This window comes from Falco rusticolus, chromosome 1 (genome assembly GCF_015220075.1).
Source record: "Falco rusticolus isolate bFalRus1 chromosome 1, bFalRus1.pri, whole genome shotgun sequence".
Lineage (NCBI taxonomy): Eukaryota > Metazoa > Chordata > Aves > Falconiformes > Falconidae > Falco > Falco rusticolus.
In genome coordinates, this window is record NC_051187.1 from 100527021 (window position 1) to 100547355 (window position 20335).

The 20335-nt window shown below is 37.8% G+C and overlaps 1 protein-coding gene across 1 annotated transcript in view; it reads left to right on the forward strand.

Annotated features, from left to right (window-relative positions):
* N4BP2 (NEDD4 binding protein 2) overlaps positions 1–20335 on the forward strand; it is a 43429-nt gene that overhangs the window by 8442 nt on the left and 14652 nt on the right. The window contains 8 exon segments of the mRNA XM_037391718.1: positions 4553–4891; positions 7576–8806; positions 9645–9769; positions 10968–11056; positions 12854–12930; positions 14757–14912; positions 16090–18395; positions 19786–19871. Coding sequence (XP_037247615.1) covers positions 4675–4891; positions 7576–8806; positions 9645–9769; positions 10968–11056; positions 12854–12930; positions 14757–14912; positions 16090–18395; positions 19786–19871 — 4287 coding nt within the window. The 5' untranslated portion in view covers positions 4553–4674.

Sequence of the window (20335 nt, forward strand, 5' to 3'; positions counted from 1 at the left end):
AACAGTATATAGCAGTTCTTAGAAACCAGGGGGGAGTTTCTAGCTTTGGAAAATAAAAGATGTTTAGCTGGACAAATTTGATGTAGCTTCAGCATAAACGTGACTTATGCCTTTTAGCTTAATTTTAGAAAATGCATTTGTTTTTTTAGTTCTTCAGAGTTCTAGGATAATTTTTCACAGCAAATTTGCTGATATAACAGTCGTGGTTAGCAATATGATGGCTTATGTATGACAAGTCTATGTTAGCAGCTATTTCCTAACATAAATGAAATCTTATTAAAACCAGCAGATTTAGTTTTGAGGGTCTAGGGGATTTTTTTTTCCCCTGTGGTTTTTTGTTTGGATCGTTTGTATTTTTTGAATTCTTTAGATTGTGTCATATGAAAGAGTACACTTCGAATTTTTCTAAAGACAACTTACAATTATGTTCAAGTTACATTTAAAGTTACAGTTTGCTTTGCCTGTGTTAGAGCCTGGAGGGGTTTTTTATTTACACTTTTTCCCCTTAATGTTGAGGAGTCTGACCAGGATGACCATTACATTCCTGCTATGTTGGATTAATTTATTCTACGGACAGTTGTATTAATGAAAATAAAATGGAACCTTTTGGAAAGGTGTCTGCAAGGGAATTCCTTTGCAGTAAGTACAGTGATGTAAATTCACTCCATGATTTATGGAAGAATTTTCGTGTATATTTTCCTAAGCCTGTAATGCTGCCTCAGTTAGTTTATCACTTTAGGTATAAGAGTTCAAAAGTTGAGGGTGAGTGGGTGGGAACTTGCATATTTTTCCTCATCTGTATAATTGCCGGACACTTTGCATTTATTAGAAACATTGGTCATGTTTCTTTCTGCTAGGGAATTATAAACATAGTCTTACAACTAGTTTATGAAACAATTGGTTTTCCTTTCACTGGAAAGGAAAGTTTTGAATATTGTTAGTAAGAAGCTGGGATTGAAACTTGAGGTCTTGGTCCATCCTCTTGCTGTGCCAGGTCGGCCACTTCTCTACACTTCATTGTTCTGTCTGTCAAACAGAAAAGAAAAATGTGTTATATTAGGTTGATTTTGTCAGTGCCTGCCTGTTTCTGTAAAGCCTTCTGTAAAGACTGGCTTGCCTGTAATGGATGCTGATCTCTGCCTGCAGAATGTCTGTGATGCATGTATCCAGCTTCTTAGGGGTAGCAGTACAGAAACAGGCAACATCTGAGGCTCATAATCTATCAGGAATAAAGTCTGGTCAGCTAGAAAGATGATGACATTAAAGTACCCTGATCTGACAAGTCTGCTTTTTCTTTTCTAGGTTGGTAGGGTTTGAAAATTATCTTATTTTGTAGAGAATGCTGGTAGCTTAATATCTCTTTTATTTGTAAGATTGCTTAATTTGGAAGGTAGTTTTCATGCGGGCAGATTTTTGTACATGTGCTTGTATGTGGCAGTTGAATTACATTGGGAGGAGATCCTTAATGTCTGGAGATGTGTATTTCTGAAGAATTATGAGTCAGGAGGTGTTCATGGATTTTGTTTTGCATTGTTTTTAAAGGTGAAGTTGAGACTGCCACAGGAGTATTGTTTTTCATCAGTGCTGAAATGAAACAGCTGTTGGCTCTTAATTGCATGTGTGTCGAACGGCAGTACCCAGAACTGACTAGTGAACCTCCGAGTATATTGCAGCCTCTGGCTAATTGTCTAGAATTCCCTTTCAGTGTGTTCAGCACAGCGCTGCTCTTATCATTATGTTATTACAACTCCATTTTCATCTGGGGGGGGGGAACAACCCTCATCCACAGCAAACTACAGACTGATTAATTTATGTTGTCCAGAGCCAATGAATATAGCTGGTGTGCAGGTCTGGTTAGTCAAAATTATTTCCTCTTTCACAGTAAACTGATTTTCAAAAAGAGAAACTTGAATACCTGAAAAGGCAAGTCCCTAGATAAAATCGCCGGTAAAGTTCAAGGCATGCTCCTAAAAGCAAGTGAAAATTACTCCTTTCAGTTGAGCGTGTCAGTGTTTTCTCTTATGTAATACAGTACAGTTTGCTTTGTATGTGTGCAGGCATCTATTTTTGTATACTTCCATTGTGCTTGGTAATTTCAACGGAAGATACCGCCCAGGAATCTGTCCTGGAGTTTCATTGAAAATATTGTGGTAGATAAAGGAGATTCTGTGAAAATATCTGTCTACAACACTGGCCATAGTAAATACCTTGTTTAAATGAAATCCTGGGCAATGCTGACCTATGTTTTTGGTAGGTTTAACAGTTTCTACAATTTTACTAAAGCTTTAGTTGGAAAGATGGAACAAAATGTGGATCTGTGCATTGCCGTAGCACACATGGATGTAGCAGGAGTCACCAAGGTTTTGACCTGTGTGTAAGTTCTGAGGTGACTGATGTCTTTTTCTCTTCTGCCGCCTTTTCCCTTTTGTGATTAATTGCAACAAGCAGTTTAGGCCTCAATAATCCTGAAGCAATGTACTGTAAATTCACTGACTGAGATTCATGCAGACACACAAGTGTGTGGCTTCACTAGGTCGTTAAAGTATCCTAATATACAGTGGGATACACAGGCTAATGCAGGAAATACTTCACTATAACATATGACCTTCCCAGTGTAAGGCAATTGATTGTTAAAAGTCAGCTACAGAGCATGTGTTTTCAGCAGCAGGTCCTTACGGGATTGATTGTTATAAGAGAGCTGGATTAAAACATTGACAACACTTGGAGTGTTCTGCTTAAAGTCTCTTGGTGCTCAGTAATGTCAAGGTGCATGAATACCTTCCTTGCAGGAATTTTTTTTTGTCACTGAATTTGTTTTAGTTGAGGAACGATCGCATTTTTTAGCACTGACACATTGTGTGAAGTGAAGTCTCAACCTTTCTTTTCTGGCTGGAGGATGAATCAATTAGAAATTCAAGTTTGGAAAATGTGACTTGCTATAATTTTTTTAAAATTTTTTTGCTTGAATACTTCTTTTGTGACAGTGAAGAATGGTGTAAGGATGTCTAATCAGAGAGGTGAACCAAAAAAAGTATAATGGAAAAAACAGCTGCAATTGTCCCAGCTCAGCCTAGCTAACTAGCATGTTCCACTGTCATTTCTCCTTTGTTTTTGGAAGTTGACCTCTTCCTTTTCCTGTGTTCTGTTTTCCTTGCACATTTCAGACTTCCTTTACTTCTTCATTGTTCAGACTTCTGTCTCATTTGTCTGTTTAAGGTCTATATACATATGGTAGGAACTTCTGGGATCCTGGAATTGTCTGTTCTTCTTAGGTAAATATCTATGACTTGGGAACATAGCAGTCCACCCTCTTCTAAACGATACTTTTCGTCGTTGCTGGACGAGGTCGCTAGAGAATAATGGAGAAGTGCTGTCTGATCTGGCATTATCATTTTTGTGCCAGTGATACAAGGAGGGAAGAACTAAGTGAACTTGGAAGTGTTGCTGTTGATTTATCTGCACAAGTTGAATTGGTCATCACTGGCAAAATAATCTTTATATAGTATTTTATGACCTACACAGTGACTTTATCGCTACATAGTGACTCTGTGCTGTAATTAACCAGATTCTGAGCGTTAGCAGGGTTTGCTAGTCCTCTGAATTATTATTTGTAAAAATTATAAATTAGTTTATTATGAGCATCACTAGAACACAACAGAGCTTTCGTGTTATTTGATATAAAGAAAAAAGTGAGACCATGCCATACTCTGTGCTTGTACTTCAATTAATAATTACTTTCCTTTTCTATACAAGATTAATGCAGTAATTGCAGTTGTTACAGATTCCATAATGTTTTAACTAGATGTATTCAAAGGCTTTATGGCAGAAGGTGGGGGTGGTGGACAGAAGTCTTTTCCTGTTTAATGGTGCTTAAAGCTGTAAGGTGTTTTTAACAATTAAAAAAATCCCCACATATGCTGAGGTCGGAACACACTTTCGGAAGTCATGTGGTTCAACTCACCTACTCAAGCAGGGTCACCTGAAACAGGCTGTTCAGAGTCATGTTCAGTCAGGTTTTGAGAATCTGCATGGTTGGAAACTCCACAGCTTCTCTGAGCAACCTGTGCCAGTGTTTGAATGTTGAAGAACCCCAGCTGTTTATTCTTGAAAAAAATCATGGGGGTGGGAAAGTCATGAAGAACTTCTGGAAGATTTGGAGATGTCTATTTTCCAGTACTTATATAAAAGGAGAAAGAAATCTGAATTTTAAAAATATAAGTGTTCCATAATGTTAACTGGTCATCAGTAGGTGTTAGCAGAGGAGTATTTGTGAACTGGCAGCCTTGCATTGATTCCTTTACTTTTCTGGATTTTTCTTTTAAACTCCATTTTATTTGTTCTCTCTTCCAGACACAGATTCAGTATCTAGTTAGTTGGGAAATAAGGCTGCTATTTAGCTGTCAGCCATTTAAAAAGAAGAAAGGCAGCCTTCTAGAAAATGTTTTCCTGGATGCTTATGTATTTTTTTTGATCTTTTTAGCTATCTAAATAGGAGATGTGGAAATGTGACTGTGTATTTTACGAAAATTTCTCTGTTCTCTTTTTTTCCCAGGTCTGCTATTTCTGTTATGTGCAGCCCGGTTACAAGAGGGTTTTTGTGATTTCTGAGCTTGGTGGTCTCAGCCTCATGTCAACAAACTCAAACGAAAAGCAAGCTGATTTTTAGAAAACAAAATGCCACGGAAAAGGAAAACTGGTGGAAGTCCTTCTCGGAAGATTGGCAGTTCTGACAGAACTGCTGTTGCTGTATCCCAAGGGGACTCTAGCCACTCAGTGTCACAAGCAGTGCATAGTGTCAATAAGGAAGAGCTCTTCAACAGCATGTCGGAAATGTTTTCTGACCTAGATCCCAGTGTGGTTTATATGGTTCTGTCTGAATGTGATTTTAAAGGTAAATAAGGTACAGTTGGCATTACAGTTGTGTTCCATGCGCAGACAGCTTTTAACTAGGGTGACTCCAGAAAAGCTGGTGTGGGTGTTGCAAGCATATTTGTGAGTTGAGCTTTTAATGAGTAGGTGAGTCATAATATTTTGAAATTTTATAGCTCTTTCCATGCAAGATTCTTCAGGTTTGACAGTGTTTTGGTGAGGCTGGTAATTTGCAGTAGCACTGTGCTCCATAAATGGAGGTACAGTTTAAGTGGCTTATTCAGTGACACAGAGCAGGCAGCGGTAGAGTTGTGAGAATCTTTTTTTTGTGATTAGTGTGCTGTATCTCCTAGATGTGTTAACTGTTCTGCAGGAGGGGTATTTTATGTTCTAGATCACAATTTTTTAAGATAATGGACACTGGTCCTGGCAAAATTTGCTTTTCACAGAATTACAGCATAGTCAGGGTTGGAAGGGACCTCTGGAGATCATCTAGTCCAGCCCCCTGCTAAAGCACATTCTCCTAAAGCAGGTCGCACAGTCGCATCCAGGTGGGTTTTGGATGTCTCCAGAGAAGGAGACTCCACACCTTCTCTGGGCAGCCTGTTCCAGTGTTCTGTCACCTTCAAAGTAAAGAAGTTCTTCCTCTACTCAGATGGAACTTCTGTTGCTGCAGTTTGTGCCCATTGCCCCTGGGCACCACTGAAAAGAGCCTGGCCCCATCATCCTGACATTCACCCTTAAGATATTTGTATGCACTGGTAAGATCCCCTCTCAGTCTTCCCTTCTCTAAACTACACAGGCCCAGCAGTCTCAGCCTTTCCTCACCAGGGAGATGTTCCAGTCCCCTGATCATCTTCATAGTCTTCTGCTGGACCCTCTCCAGCCATTCCCTGTCTCTGTTGGACTGGGGAGCTGAGAACTGGATACAGCACTCCAGGTGTGGCCTCACCAGGGCAGAGCAGAGGGGCAGAATCACCTCCCTCGACCTGCTGGCCATGCTCCTCCTAATGCCCCCCAGGACCCCACTGGCCTCCTTGGCCACCAGGGCACACTGCTGGCTCATGGGCAACTTGCTGTCCCCCAGAACTCCCAGGTCCTTCTCTGCAGAACTGCCTTCCAGCAGGTCAATCCCTAGCCTGTACTGGCACATGGGGTTATTCCTTCCTAGATGAAGGACCTTACACTCACCCCTGTTGAACTTCATTAGGCTCCTCTCTACCCTGCCCAGGTCTCGCTGAATGGCAGTGCAGCCTTCTGGTGTATCAATAATACGTATCAGTAATTCCTTAAATACTTGAGTTGAGCTTTTGTTTTACTTTCTGTTTTGCTCTGTAATCTTGTCATCTCCACTGAGGATTAGTTTTTGTAGGATAAATTGTGTTTGTCATGTTGAATTCTCTGTAGCCTTGCTAGGACTATGTTTCTTCCCCTGTATTCTGCCAAACTACCTATCTACCTCTCCTGGTGGACTGTTCTCATGTCTGTGCCCGGTCCTTCCTATGCTTTTGTAGTTTTAAAGTTCTGTATATAAGTTCATTTGCTTGTAATAAAAGTAATGGATGAGATGCTGGATAGAAACATCCGAGGAGTTATTTAGCAGGGGAATAAGTCACATATAGAGCATTTTAATCAATCTGTGTTTATATGATCAGGTGTAATTAGCTGAGATTTTTCTAAGAATGTTTGCAAAGAGGGCAGAGTTTGGCATTTTTTTAATATGTATGAAAGCTAGGTAGCCATTAAAAGGACTGCTGTTATTGCCGTTTTTACCTTAAATTGTATGGAGTTTATAATGTAATAGCTCTCATGTTTCTGTGATTGTTGTTCCTTTTAAAATTGAAATTGATGGAATTGCTGATTCGTGCTTTGAACTCAATAAGATTTATATTTATCAAAGTAACAGATTTATGTAGAAGGTTACTGGAGAATTCAGTAAACACACCGAGTTCATTATTATGTACTATTAACAGTAGTTTAAAATTTGAAAGATTAGCATCTTTTCATATGAGTAGTAATAAATTGCTGTCATATAGCAGGGAAGATGGAAGGACAAGGAAGATTTTATTTAACATGTGCAGAAAGAATTGGACTTAGGCTTCCTGCTACACTGTCTTTTAGGAAAACAGAAGCTTAGTTTTAGGCCTCAGATGGTACTTGTGCCAAGTCTTCATTTTGTTCATGTTGATCGCAGGCAACCTATACTCCATTTAGTGGCTTTACAAAGAATTAATACAGATACTGCATTTTTCTGGCTATATTAGATACGACATTTTCAATTGGACCTAGCCATAATGCATGTATTTTGCATACTTTTATCTCTTTAGTCCTCAGTAGCAGACTTTTTCAGTTCATTTTACACTATTTCACCTATATGAGATTGGTTAGAAATAACTATCCATTTAAACACCCAGTTCTGGTATTTTTTCCAGTTATATGTAATAATTTTTAGACACTTGTTTCCTTAGTAATTTTTATGCTTATTAGGTTATTATTTTGCAATATGTTTGTATTGAGTTCTGCCTTTACTTCTGATGAGAAACAGATCAAAGGAGTTGCAGGTGCGTTAAAAGATGAATTGGTGAACTCTCTTTTGGTTGTTTCGCTAGTTGTGATGTAAACGCATTTTTTTTTACATTAACGAGTATTTATCAGCTTGTGTTTGTTCAGTTGTCCATGCTTTATTCTTTTTACCTTATTCAACAGTAGAAAACGCTATGGATTATCTGCTAGAGCTGTCCACTCATGCCAAAGGAGTAGCATCTTCAAAAACCTTGGGTTTTGATTCAGTAGCATCATCGCTAGCTCTCGTTAATCAGCAAAGATCTGTTGGAAATGAAACAATGGGGGAAAGTACTGGAGAACAAAATAATTCTGAAGAAGCAATAGAAAAGGTCCTGTCACCTGATGTGCAGCTGACTGAAGAACTGGATTCCTTAATAGAAAATGCCTTTCAGAGATACAGCTCGAGTGATGAATTGCCTAATCCTACAAATGACCAAATAGTACATAAGCACTCTGTGGAACACGATGGCTTTAATCAATTTCCTGAGTGGGAAAAATCTGATTCAGGTTGCAATGCCCTACTTTTTCCACAGCAAACAGGGACAAATAATGAGGTTTCAGAAAACTTCTGCTGCTCTCAGCCACCAGTGAGTCAGCTGAGTGTCCAGACAAGCTCACCAGCTGCATCAGACACTTCTGCACAGATCTTGGAAGATTCTGATTTTTCAGAAATACAAGTTCAGCATGGTGTAGCTTCAAAAGTCTATAAACAATTGAATGGAGAAGTATCATATGGAAATCCTGATCAGACACAAGATACTGTTTTGGATCAAAAAAGTGTGACTGCTGCTTCTGGTCAGTCTTCACAAAAACCTCTGGAACTGGGAGTAACTGCCACTGGAAATCCTAATTCAGGGTGCATGGAACAGCATGAAGTGATAGTGACTGCTTTTAACAGTCACCAGAGCAGTTCTCCACCGGAGGTGTATGTCTCTCCTGAAACATCCAGTTTCAAAACATCAAAACCTTCAGATTTTCAGCAAACTCAGCAGGGTTGTAACTTAAATTTTTCTACACTGTCATGTCAGCCTCAACAACACTGGAATCTCATGGCTCCTGTGTTTTATCCATCCAGTGGAAGTCACAGTTTTGTAACTCCTGTGGCTGTCAGTCCAGGGCAGTGGAGACGTGTTTCAGACTATAGGACATTGGAAAGAGGACTTTGTTTTTCCTCTCCAGTGGTTTCAAATGCCTGGGATAGCAACCCTTCTCTGAAGGTATGGGGAAATCAAGATAGAAACTCAAAATTGAACCTCTTGCAAGCACAGCAGCCACCTGTTTGTCACATGATGAGAAAAAAGATGCACCTTATAGGTCAAGTACTTGTTCTTCTCAGAGGTGTTCCAGGATCAGGAAAATCATATTTGGCAAGGTAGAACATCTATATTGTGAGCTTCTAAAAGAAATTGCTTAATTGTGTAAAGGATTTAGTGCAGGCAGAGGCAATTTTCTGACATGTGTAAATAGTTGTGCTTATACCCTAATTACCAGCTATGTGGTACATGCAGCATGATGAGTAACAATAATTGCAGAGGCCTGAGTTGCTTGCACCTCTTCGACCTCTAGTGGAAATTGAAATAGGAGGGGTTAGCTTTAACTTCTGTTCCTGACTGAAGGGGTTTATGTCAGCAGAGGATCACTGCAGTAGTATTAGGTGTGCTGTGTTCTTCCAGTCCCTGCTCATTTTGGGTGTTTCCTTCCAACGGAGTGGGTAGAGCTATGTCAGTTACTTTGTAGGCAGAAATTCCCCTTCTACTGTTGGAATTCTTTTGTGTAAGTAGTACACATGGAGTGGCTTGGGTTGAGTTTTTGGTTTCTTTTCCAACTCTCCAAAAGCCTAGATTGAACATAGACTCCTTTGACTGGCACTTGAAATATTTGGTGCAGTTAAGACTGTATGTGTATTTGTCAGTGTGAAAGTATGTCACTAGATGTAGATGGAGAAATACCTCCCTTGTTTTGAAATGAGACTTGTAGGGAACTTCTGTCAGCTCTTTCCCCTAGATATCCTCAGCCTTTGGAAAAGGAGGGAAATTACTATAGATCATCTTTCCCTGGAGGGTGATATTTTTTCCTTTACCTAAATTTTCTGCTTCCATTCCAAATAATCATGGTTTTGTGCCAGAGTCTAAATGCATTTTTGTATGGTAGCAGGTATCAGGGCTGGGGAGAATGGGCGAAAAAACTATTTACTTCTTGATCTTTCACAGAGCGTTGCTTGAGGATAACCCAGGCGGAATCATTCTTAGTACTGATGATTACTTCTATAAACATGGACAATACCATTATGATCCTGATTGCTTAGGGGAAGCGCATGACTGGAACAGGAAGCGAGGTGAGAAATAAATAAGGGATTAGCTTGCTTATTTACAGTTCAATGCTTGTGTGCTGTTTAAAAGGCTGCCTGTCTTGTAATGCCTGTGTCACAGGACAAGCATTTATCCCATCATAGAAGTATTTTTTAATACATGTGTGTAAAAAGAGTATGAGCACAAACTCAGAAGTCATCTGTCCATTGTGTGTTTTGCAATTAAAAATCCCAGTGTCCTTGTCTTCAGATTTTGTCATGGTATGTATTTTGGGTTGTGTCCCATTTCTGGAGTGGTAATCTATACCATCTCCCAGAAATTTTTCTTTTGAGATGAGCCATTATATATGCATATGTGATAAGTAACAAGGATGTTGATACAAATAATACTTACACAGATATTTTCCTGCTCTTGGTTATTTTTTTTTCTCTTGAGCACTAAATTGTTGGCAAATTTAAAACAAAATTATAGGAGGAAAACAATAATATTTTTTTTCCCTTTCCATAATCGGTGTATTTTTTGATAGTGACTTCTGTTAAGCTCACCATAGCACAACTTTTTTTTTTAAGCTTTTAGTTGCTGAATTTGAACCATGATCACTTTTCTACTGTCAAATTTTGAACCAGTGGAGAAATGTGTTAATAACAAATGTGTGATTCAACAATAACTTTGATTGTTCAGATGCATTGTAACATATCTACAGAAACATGGTGCTGCATCTCAAAGCTAGTGATTCTAAACTTTTCATTACTGTGTATTTAAATTACAATAATTATTTTGATTTTTCATATTTTATGCAGTTTACAGAGTGGACTAATCTTAAGACTGTTATAAAGCCAAGAATTTTGTATGCAACAAAGAAGTCCACTTTAAGGTGATCATGTAGCTTTTTTTTTTGTAGTTTAATTTACTGATTGATTAGTCATCTTGGTGCATTTTACATTTGCATTTTCATTCCTTGACTATCATACATACGTTAATTCAAAAGAATTAATGCCATATCTCAGTAGCTTTACCGGGGGGTGGTTGGGATTTCTAAAATAAAAAGAGGGCCTCAAAACAGATCAAGCTGTGGCAAGAGTTCTTTACACAGTGGTTAATCATTATGGACTGTCTACTTTAAAAAATACTACAAATTTAGAGAATTAGTATAAATGTTATGTTTCCACCCTATTATAATGAAATTAACTACATCACATTCTTTTGTACATGTGTGTCTTTCAGCCAAAGAAGCATTTGAAATGAGAATCTCTCCTATAATAATAGACAACACAAACATACAAGCATGGGAGATGAAGCCTTATGTTTCTTTGGTTAGTATTACAATTTGATCAATGTAAAAGGGATTATTGACCAGCATGGCAGCAACATATGTTTTAAAATGAGATTGTCTTTCTCAGTCTAGCTGTTATTCCACCAGGAAGTCTGAAGATTAAAAAAAACCCAAAACAGTACATGGAATCATGTTACCCAGTGTCATATTCTGTGCACTCCTTGAGTATTGACCTGGCCTAATTTCCAACTGATAAAGCCAAGTGCTTTGCACTTGGGAGCAAAAATAAATATCGTTGGGGAAACTGAATTATGTTCCTCTTCTATATGATCAGTCAAATTATAAGCTACTGTTAAAATATAATCAGCACTAATTAATAAGAGTGATGCTTGATGCTCCATGAAACTTGAAAACTCAGTCTTAATTTCATCCTAAATATGACAGAGACAGATACCAGCTGACCAGCTGGAGGGCTAGAGTTATCAAATGTTTCTAGCTTGCTTGAAGTTATGCAGATTTACTTAAATTTTATTGAAGTGATGTAATCAATATAATACACCTGATGTAATCAATATAATATTATTTATAATAAAAATAATAAATATAATTTTATTTTAGTAGTGTAGTGCTTTTATTTAGTGACTAAAAGTGATCTGCTTTTATTTAGTACTAAGTAAATGCAATCCATGCTTAACTTCAGAAGTTACATTCAATGATTGAAAGAACTTGGTGAACTGTTACAGATTTCTCATACTTCAGTTTTCTGGAGCTTCTCAGCTTCTAGCTTAATAGTTTTGAAATGGGCATCAGCACTTTTAGATTCTAGCTCTTACTTTGCTGTTGATCATTCGCCATTTTGGTTGGTAGTTTTAGTATTTTTTATGCTTATAGAATTGCATTGTTTGATTAACAGAAATAATATTTAATAATATTTTGGAAGTAATATTATAAAGTACATCTGGAATTTCTCCTACCATAGTATAGAAATAAATCAGTGTGTCGTACGTAGAACTGCAGATGCTCTACATGTGCTGCATGTGGTAATGGATACTGAACAGTGGGTCTTAACACAGATAATTTTTATTAATAATTTTTTTATTTTATTATTCTTGCATTTATTAACAATTGTCAGATTAACAGTTCTTTCACAATTTAATTTTTTATTTTGCTGTATACTGAAATAAAGATACAATAAAAGTTCTTCCAGGAAGTGCAGGGTTTGGTAAGGTGGTAAGAATTTTTCCTGAAAACAGGAATGGAGAGAAATGGCACGGTACTCACAGTGTTTCTCCTGATTAGACTTCGGGCTCCTTTTCTGTCATGATGAGACTGGACCATATAAGGACCAGCTACTTGCAACCCTGTCAAGTTCCCCATGTGGCAGGAAGGCTGTCCACAGTAGCTGTGTTAATGGAACCGAGTTGCTTGTTTTGGAACTGGCTCGCATCTGGTTAGCTCTGAATGTAAGCAGTGAGCTTTTCTCTGTCTTGAGAAAAGAGGCACATGCGTACTGTACTTGGGAAGAGGAGATGTTCTACCTTCTCTGAGTCAAGAATGCCGAACATTTAAAGGGATGACACAGTGACTTTTTTTCTGTGATCATGGCACACATTAATTTTACAGTAAATACAAAAACATACATGTTTTTAAAAATCTCCATTTATATAATCACAAACGAAACACTGAACGGAAGTATGTTACTTCAATGTTTAATTGGTTATGAAAAATAAAAAAACCCCACCAGCATTAAAAGAAGCAGGCTATATAGGTGTGCTTTTTCATAGAAATATGAAATGGGTGAAATGGCTTGTTCTGTTTTTTAATCTGTTTTATTCAGGCTCAGCAGTTCAAATATAAAGTCATGTTTCGAGAACCAGACACTTGGTGGAAGTTTAAACCAAAAGAACTTGAAAGGTAAGAATGTGAAGGAAAATTTCATATTAGATTGTGTATCTTTCACAGTCTATAAACTGTGATTTTTAAAAAGGTATCAGTACAGTGGCTGGTGAAGTAGCAAGATATCAGTCAAGATTTCTGTGATAGTAAGTAGCTTTTTGATAATGTTTTTCCCTACAGTATTAACTTTTGTGGGATTTTATATGTATTACGAGATTTTTTTTCCCTGTCACTTTATTCTAATTACATACAAAAGATACTATTAGAAATAGATACTATGTGATGTTTTCATGATTGCAGTTACTTTGCATTTAAGGTACAGTGACTCTTTGGGTTCCTGAGGTTGCAAAAATGCTGTCAGGTTGTGGCTAGTTTTGCATCTGGATGGTCTGTTGCCCTACTTGGAATGTTTCTACTATCACTGAGTGTGAGGCAATCAGCATCTCATGGCCTGAGAGGGACAAACCCCTGTGCTTCTCCCTCACTGTTTACCTTTTCTTTAGCAGAACCTTTTACACAGTCATAGAGCCATTACTTAAAGCCAAAATAGGCAAGATGTAAACCTTGTGTAAGGGAATAATAAGGTACCTAGAAGATCGGCTGGATGCCCTTTCAAAGGGTATGATCAGTGTGGTTCAAAGTCGAAGAAGAGGAGGCTGATGTCTCTCTAGGATGGATACTAAGGGCCACTACTGTTTAATGTCCTTTTTATGACTTGGGTGTTGGGACACAGTGAACTCTCAGCAGATTTGCAGATGATACTGAATTGATCAACAGTAGTTTGTTCAGACTTAAGAAGAGAACTCTTAAGGAAGGATCGTATTGTTGTCTTCAGCTACCTTTTGAGAGATTATAGAGAAGACTAAAAAGATCTCTTCTGAGAATTGTGGAGGGATAGGACAAAACAAGCATAAGCAAGTTGGAACTTTGTATATTTTGATTACATAAAATAAACCCCCAAAACTTACTTTGAGGGTGGTCAGGCACTGAAAGGGTTTGCCCAGAGAGTTTGTAGACTTCTAGTCATTAGGGATATTCAAAATTTGACAATCTCTAGAGAATGTGCTTTAGCCGTACCTCCTCAGAGTATGTGGCCTCTGGAGGTCACTTTGAACGTAAGTTATTTTGTATTCCTAATTTGTATTCAAAATATCTGTTTTCATCTGAATTTGCATGCTTAACTTAAGGTTGGCCACTTTTCAAGTGAGGTAAGGAAGAGGATTTTCTTTCCTAAAATAGAACTTAAACATTTTCTCCTTCAATTTCTGTTTTGCCATCCTTAGAAGGATCCACTTGTTCTGGATGGAACTGCTGCAGAGTATACTACTAGTTGGTGTTTAACAGCGTCAGTGAAAATTTCTAGCCAAAGTGTATCCAAATAGGCAAATAGGTTTTCCTCAAGGCTCGAGGAGTTCTTAGTTTGGCAAAACCAGAGGAGGAAGACTGAATTCAGAAATCTTCCATACCTGGTTTAATATCCTGCATCACTGTCAGGATTTGATGTGGTGTGTTTCTGGTAGTTATTTGAAGAAGATGCATTATTGGTAGTTTTAGATTTTAGTTTTAAGGAAAACATCCTATTGCAGAATAGGGCCACCAGGTGGGGTGGAGAAGTCAAGTGGAGCAGCAATTTGTCTGAGATAACCTGTTTGGAATGCCTTAGTGCACTGGCAGACAAAGAACTGCTGTTTGACAGCTTTTGCCCTGGCCCCCTGAATTCTCTGGTTAGTCTTCCTGTAAACTTACTAAATTATTCTCTTTTAGAGAATGTGTATTCTCACTGTAAAATACAAATCTGAAATGTTTCTTTTTCGATGTTTGCTTTTTTTTTTAAAAATTCATAGGCGAAACATTCATGGTGTATCTAAAGAAAAGATCAGAAGTATGTTGGAACGATACGAATGCTGCCTTACTGTTAGTTCAATATTGGGTTCTTCAGTCCCAGACAAATCGGAAGCTGCTGGCTGGAGTGAAGGTCCTTGTCAGGAGGAAAGCCATAGGTTAGATTCTTTTACTAGCTTTGTAGTCTTAAATAAAAGGCTAAAAATTCAAACCTCATAGCAATAGAACCTGGATAATAATGTTGAACAGTGATGAATGCATTATAAAAATCAGTTAAATAATAAAAAGAAATACACTACATAGTGTTCTTAATTTTTCGTTTTTAAGAATTTCAGGATTTCTAGAAATAAGCAGTCAAGGGATCTTGTCAACTTTCCAATGTTTTTTGAAAACCTTCTAGTGTGTCTGTGTGTTACTTTACAATAAGAAAATCTTCATTGACTTTCTCTTACCTTAGAAATGTGCTGTTGGGTGTATGTTGTAGATAAAAAGCTTCTAAAATTTATGAAATGCTTTTCAGAAGAATGTAGTCCCAAATACAAGCACATTGCTTTTTCTGAGTTTGTGTGTTGGTGTTAGATGATGTCTTTGTGGTAGAAGGTGGATTCTTCATGCAGTAGTAATGAGTTATCTACTTGCTCTCCAGTATATTTAATTTGGACTTGTCTAGATTTATTTTGGTTGTATACACAACTATTTGGTAGTGGCTAATCTGAACAATGCTGTATATGCATTATAATAATGCATAGAAAATCAGATTTTATTGTTGTTGCTATTTAATTTGGTTTTTGCATGCTTAATGTATTTGAAATGAGGTGGGCATTGATAATGGAATGTAGTTGGTTGTGAGAAATGGTATGAAAAGAAATGGCACACATTCTCCTAGCTATTTTCTAGACTGACTTTAGCATTGAGCCATCAGGAGAGAGCAACAGTCATTAAATAGAAGCATATTTACCACATTTGCTGATCTGAAGGAGGAAATGTCCAGCAGCAGAGTCCTTCGGTACATAACTGAATGCTGGGAATGGGGGAAAATAGATGCCTGAGAAAGTATTCTTAGCCATATGCTGAAGTAAAAAATGGATACTTAGCAAGGAAAGTTCTGCTTTGCTTAGCTCATTTTTTATAAAGGAGTGTTGAGGTTAGAGCTAACTTGTCTTAAATTTGTTTTCCTCTCACTGAAGTTCTCCAGCTGGATGATTAGTGTCCTAAAAGATGGTTTCTGGTCTGTAATTTGAAAATATTAAATAGCCAAGCTAAAATAAAAAATGTGGACAAGTGCTTAAAGAAGGTTTGAAATGGGTTTATCTTTCATTCCAATTTGTCTTTCAGAAAGAGAGAGGCACGTTCTGAGGTAAAGGAAGAAAACTCTTTAGTTTCTGATGTGGAGCCTCTTGAATTAGCTGAAGATAATAAAACTTTTCCCAGGACTTCTTTAACATTAGAAAGTAACTGTGATTCTGAATGTTTTCAGAAAGAGGAAAAAGAAACAGAAAATAACTCAGTGGAACACAATTCTGAGAACAGCACTGTTCTAGATGACCTGGATGATTATTTGTCAGGTTGTATAGAAAAAGAACTGCCCTTGAAGAAGAAAGAAGAAAAGGGGGAAAAACCAGAAAAAAATACGGAAACACAAGTGGATGAGATTGATGTGAACTCAACTAAAGAGACAGTGTGCTTGCATACAGGAGGAATTGAGGAGCACAGTGATAACATTCTCAACGTTCAAGCTGAAGCTGAAGAGTCTCATGAAATATGTATGGAACCAAAATCAACACAAAGTAGTAACACAGTGGAACCAAGCAGTTCAGCTTTTGACACGTCAGGAAAACCAGAACTACTAAACTTTCTGGGTGACTGGCCTGTAGAACAAACAATGGGACAGAGAGTCAAAAGAGCTAGAAGACTAGAAAAATCTTCTCTGAAGAGTGATAAAGAACATAAAACTTCCAGTCAGCAGCATCCTGAGTTAGGTAAAGAGCAAGTGGGTGTGCCTGGGACCTGTACTGTTGAAAAAGAACATGACGAAGAAAATCTAGCCTCTAGCTGTTCCTCTGTTAGTTCAGATAAAGTTACACTGGAACTGCAAATGGTAGGACATTGGCCTGTGTCAGGCTCATTAGAACAGAGACAACAAAGGTCAAGGAGAGTGAGAAAGACAAGTCTAAATCAGTCCGATGAAGGTCGAAGTACTGAAGGTGACATTAATAGAAATGCTCTTGAGACTGTAGATGTGCTTCGTGGGACACCTATGAATACCGCAGAGCAACCAGATACAAGTTTGCATATGTACCAATCTGAAACAGTAGCTAGTGAAACAATAGGTGAGAAAAAACCCCAGCAAAGTAAAAGAATGAGGAAACATCACAAATTAGCACTCACTTTTACAAACAACAATTTGCCCCAGCCCAAAGAAGAGGAACACTTCTCTATACTTAATGCAGCAGAAAAGAATCAGGATGCATGCTTATGTAGTCGTTATTCGCAGACTGAATCACAGGACTTTGCTCTTCTGTGGAGATTAGAAAAGAAAATGTTTTTTCCTGAGACTGCCAAAGTATTGCATGGCAGGCTTGATGGCTTCAAACCAAAAGGTATAGATAATGCCTCAAATTCTCAGGAAAAAATACCCTATCGAGTTATGTATGATAAAAGTACATTAGTGGAAGAAAGTGAATTTACCAATATTGATGAGTCTGAAAAGCTAAATATGCTATGTAAGCTCTTTGAGTCTGTTCCATTTGAAGCTCTGAAAGATCTGTATGAAAGATGTAACAAAGACATAGTCTGGGCCACAGGTCTGCTGTTAGACTCTGATGAAAAGTTATGCAAAGATGTTGATGCTGAATGCTTTCAAGTAAGAGAAGCTGGGCCAGTTGTCGCAGACCTTGATTCCAAGGCAAGTACAAAGTATGGTGAGAATCTCAAAGACTGCCAACAAATGCCACAAAGAATTGGGGCTGGTTGTATCTCTGAGCCTTCAGAAGACAAGAGCTCATCACTGAGCACTGCAGAAAATGCTACCATGGCAACTGTGACAGACAATGATGTCTGTGACTCGTTGACTGCTGCTTCATGGAATGATTTGTCAGAACTGAATTCTGGAGATGCAGCCCCTAGAACTGATGCAGGCGGCTCAGCAGCAGTAGTCATTGAGCTGTCTGTTTCAGGAAAGCAGAAGATAGAGTCTGAGAGTCCTGTTGAAGAAACTATAAATAAGCCATCAGTCTCACAACTTGATGCAGGTTTCTGTATACCTGTGACTTTGCCTCATGATCCTAGCACAACTTCTACTAATCTGAAATTTGTATTAAATAACGAAAGTGGCAGTAACCCTTCAGTGAGCAGTGCAGAACAAGTGACTGCTTCCTTACTGGAAATGGATCATGCACCTTTGGTCGGTCCTAGGAATGACAAAGAACTGGAGGTGGATAAAGAAACCCAGGGGAGTTCCGGGAAGGTGTGTGGTAAAGGAGAAGTTGAAACTCCAAGCTGGGATGAAGCTAAAGCCAAGACACAAAGCTGTATACCAGCATCACATGCAGCCTTCAATATAGATTGCCTAGAACTAACATTACCTCCTGAACTGGCACTTCAACTGAAAGAAATATTTGGGCCTGTTGGCATTGATGCAGGTACAAGCATAATTATATCCATATTTTTATGAAAAAACTCAGTTTGGGTAAGAAAACCTTTATTCCTTTGCCTGTGCTTCTTTCCGTTCCTGCTTGATTTTTAGGGAACAGATTTGCACAACTCCTCGTGATACTGTTGTTTGCTGTTGTTAATCCAAAAATGGAACTGAACTAAGCATGCCATAAAATATAAATGCAGTAGTGCTACATTCTGCCTTTGTCTTTTTGTACATGCAAATACTTTAAAACCATAAGAAAATATATTGGCTTGTTTGCAATTTGAGCAACAGGCCTTTGAGCCTATATTCAGACTCTGAAGGGATGTTAAGGTAGTGAGGAAGGTGAAATTTTTGACTGGTTAGGGAAAAAGAAAGAAACCTTTAGGCATTAGTTAAATTAGGAAAGGAGAAGATGAATGGTTTAGAGAGAAGTGTGGCTATACTTAGGAGATGAAAACAGACTAGTCTGCTGAGAGAGTATGATGAAGGAAGCCATAAGTAGCTTGAACGTGTATCACAAAAGTTAAAGACTCTTAGAAAAAGGAGGAAAAGAAAACACAAAGGATATATAGCTTGCTTGTTCTCTACCCCCCTCCCCCTTTTTTTTCCCCCCATTTTTCTCTTTTCTCCTGAAGATTACCTGATGTGAAACCCTGATTTATGGGTGGGTTTGACTGCTGGCCTCTTTACTTCCATGCCTACCTCCTCCTCCTCCAAAAAAAAAGTTTGTTTTTGATAGCAGAAGGGTGTTTCATTGTGTCTGACATATGCCCTGCCTTTTTATTTGATACATATGTACTTACCTTTTTATTTTTGAAAGGGTGAGAAACAGTATCAGAAAGATCTTTTAGATGTACCCTTATGACACCTTGATAATTCCTGACCTTTCCTTTCATTAGAGGGGATACTTGGAGTTTGCTTCTCTGTGTTTGTGTGTTTGAAAGGAGGGATGTGACTTCTGTTTGGGCAGTGGCAAGTATGTTGTGTTACATAAAAGCAGTTGCATGTGGGTTGTAATAAAATGGGGGGAATCACAGTTTCACAAATGAAATTGTAAATTAACAGTGGGTTTGTAAAAGAAGGTTCTGCTAGAAAAATGGAAAAGAGAACAAAGCCTGTAGTTGTTCAGGTAGTCATATTTCAACAAGATACAATTAATGGTACTTGTTTTTTCCTATATTTTCTGAGTTTTTGAACACCAGATTAATGAGTTCTGTGTGGAATGATTTTTTTATTTTTTTAATTTGGAAATTGCTCAAGTTTTTCTTAGGCATGACAGTTCATGCAAAATCACCAAAATTCAAATTAATAAGTCTAGGCTACTGTACTTTTTTTTGCATAGATAAGTTTTAATGGAACCCTTTATGAATATATTTTCTTTCTTCCCTAAGGATCACTAACTGTTGAGGATTGTGTGGTTCATATTGATCTGAATTTGGCAAAAGTGATTCATGAAAAATGGAAAGAATCTATTCTGGTTAGTAGATTTCTTGCTTACATATGTGGTGTGGCATGCTTGCACTTTGTCAGGGTATTTGTCTCCTTATGTGTTGGTCTAAATGTGTAAGATATAAGTATCTTTGCAAGAAGAATGATAAAATACAAGAGCAGTTTATGAAATATTTGGAGTATATCAGTGTGTCATAATCATCAGATCTGTTGAGAGACAGTTTAAGGGATGAAGAAACTGCATGTCATGAATGTCTCATCATGCAACCAAGATTCTTAAAAAAGAAGGATCATTATGCACAATTTCACTACAAGATTAATCAAAAATTCCACTGGCCAAAAATCATTATTGACTTCTAGACACGTAAGAAGAGTTCTTTATGAATAATTATGTATTCAAAACATTTCCATGTACATTTGTTGAGAAGAGTTCTCTAACCTCCGTTCCTTCACACCCTTATGAAACTGAATGCTTTTCGGCCAAATTTGTGT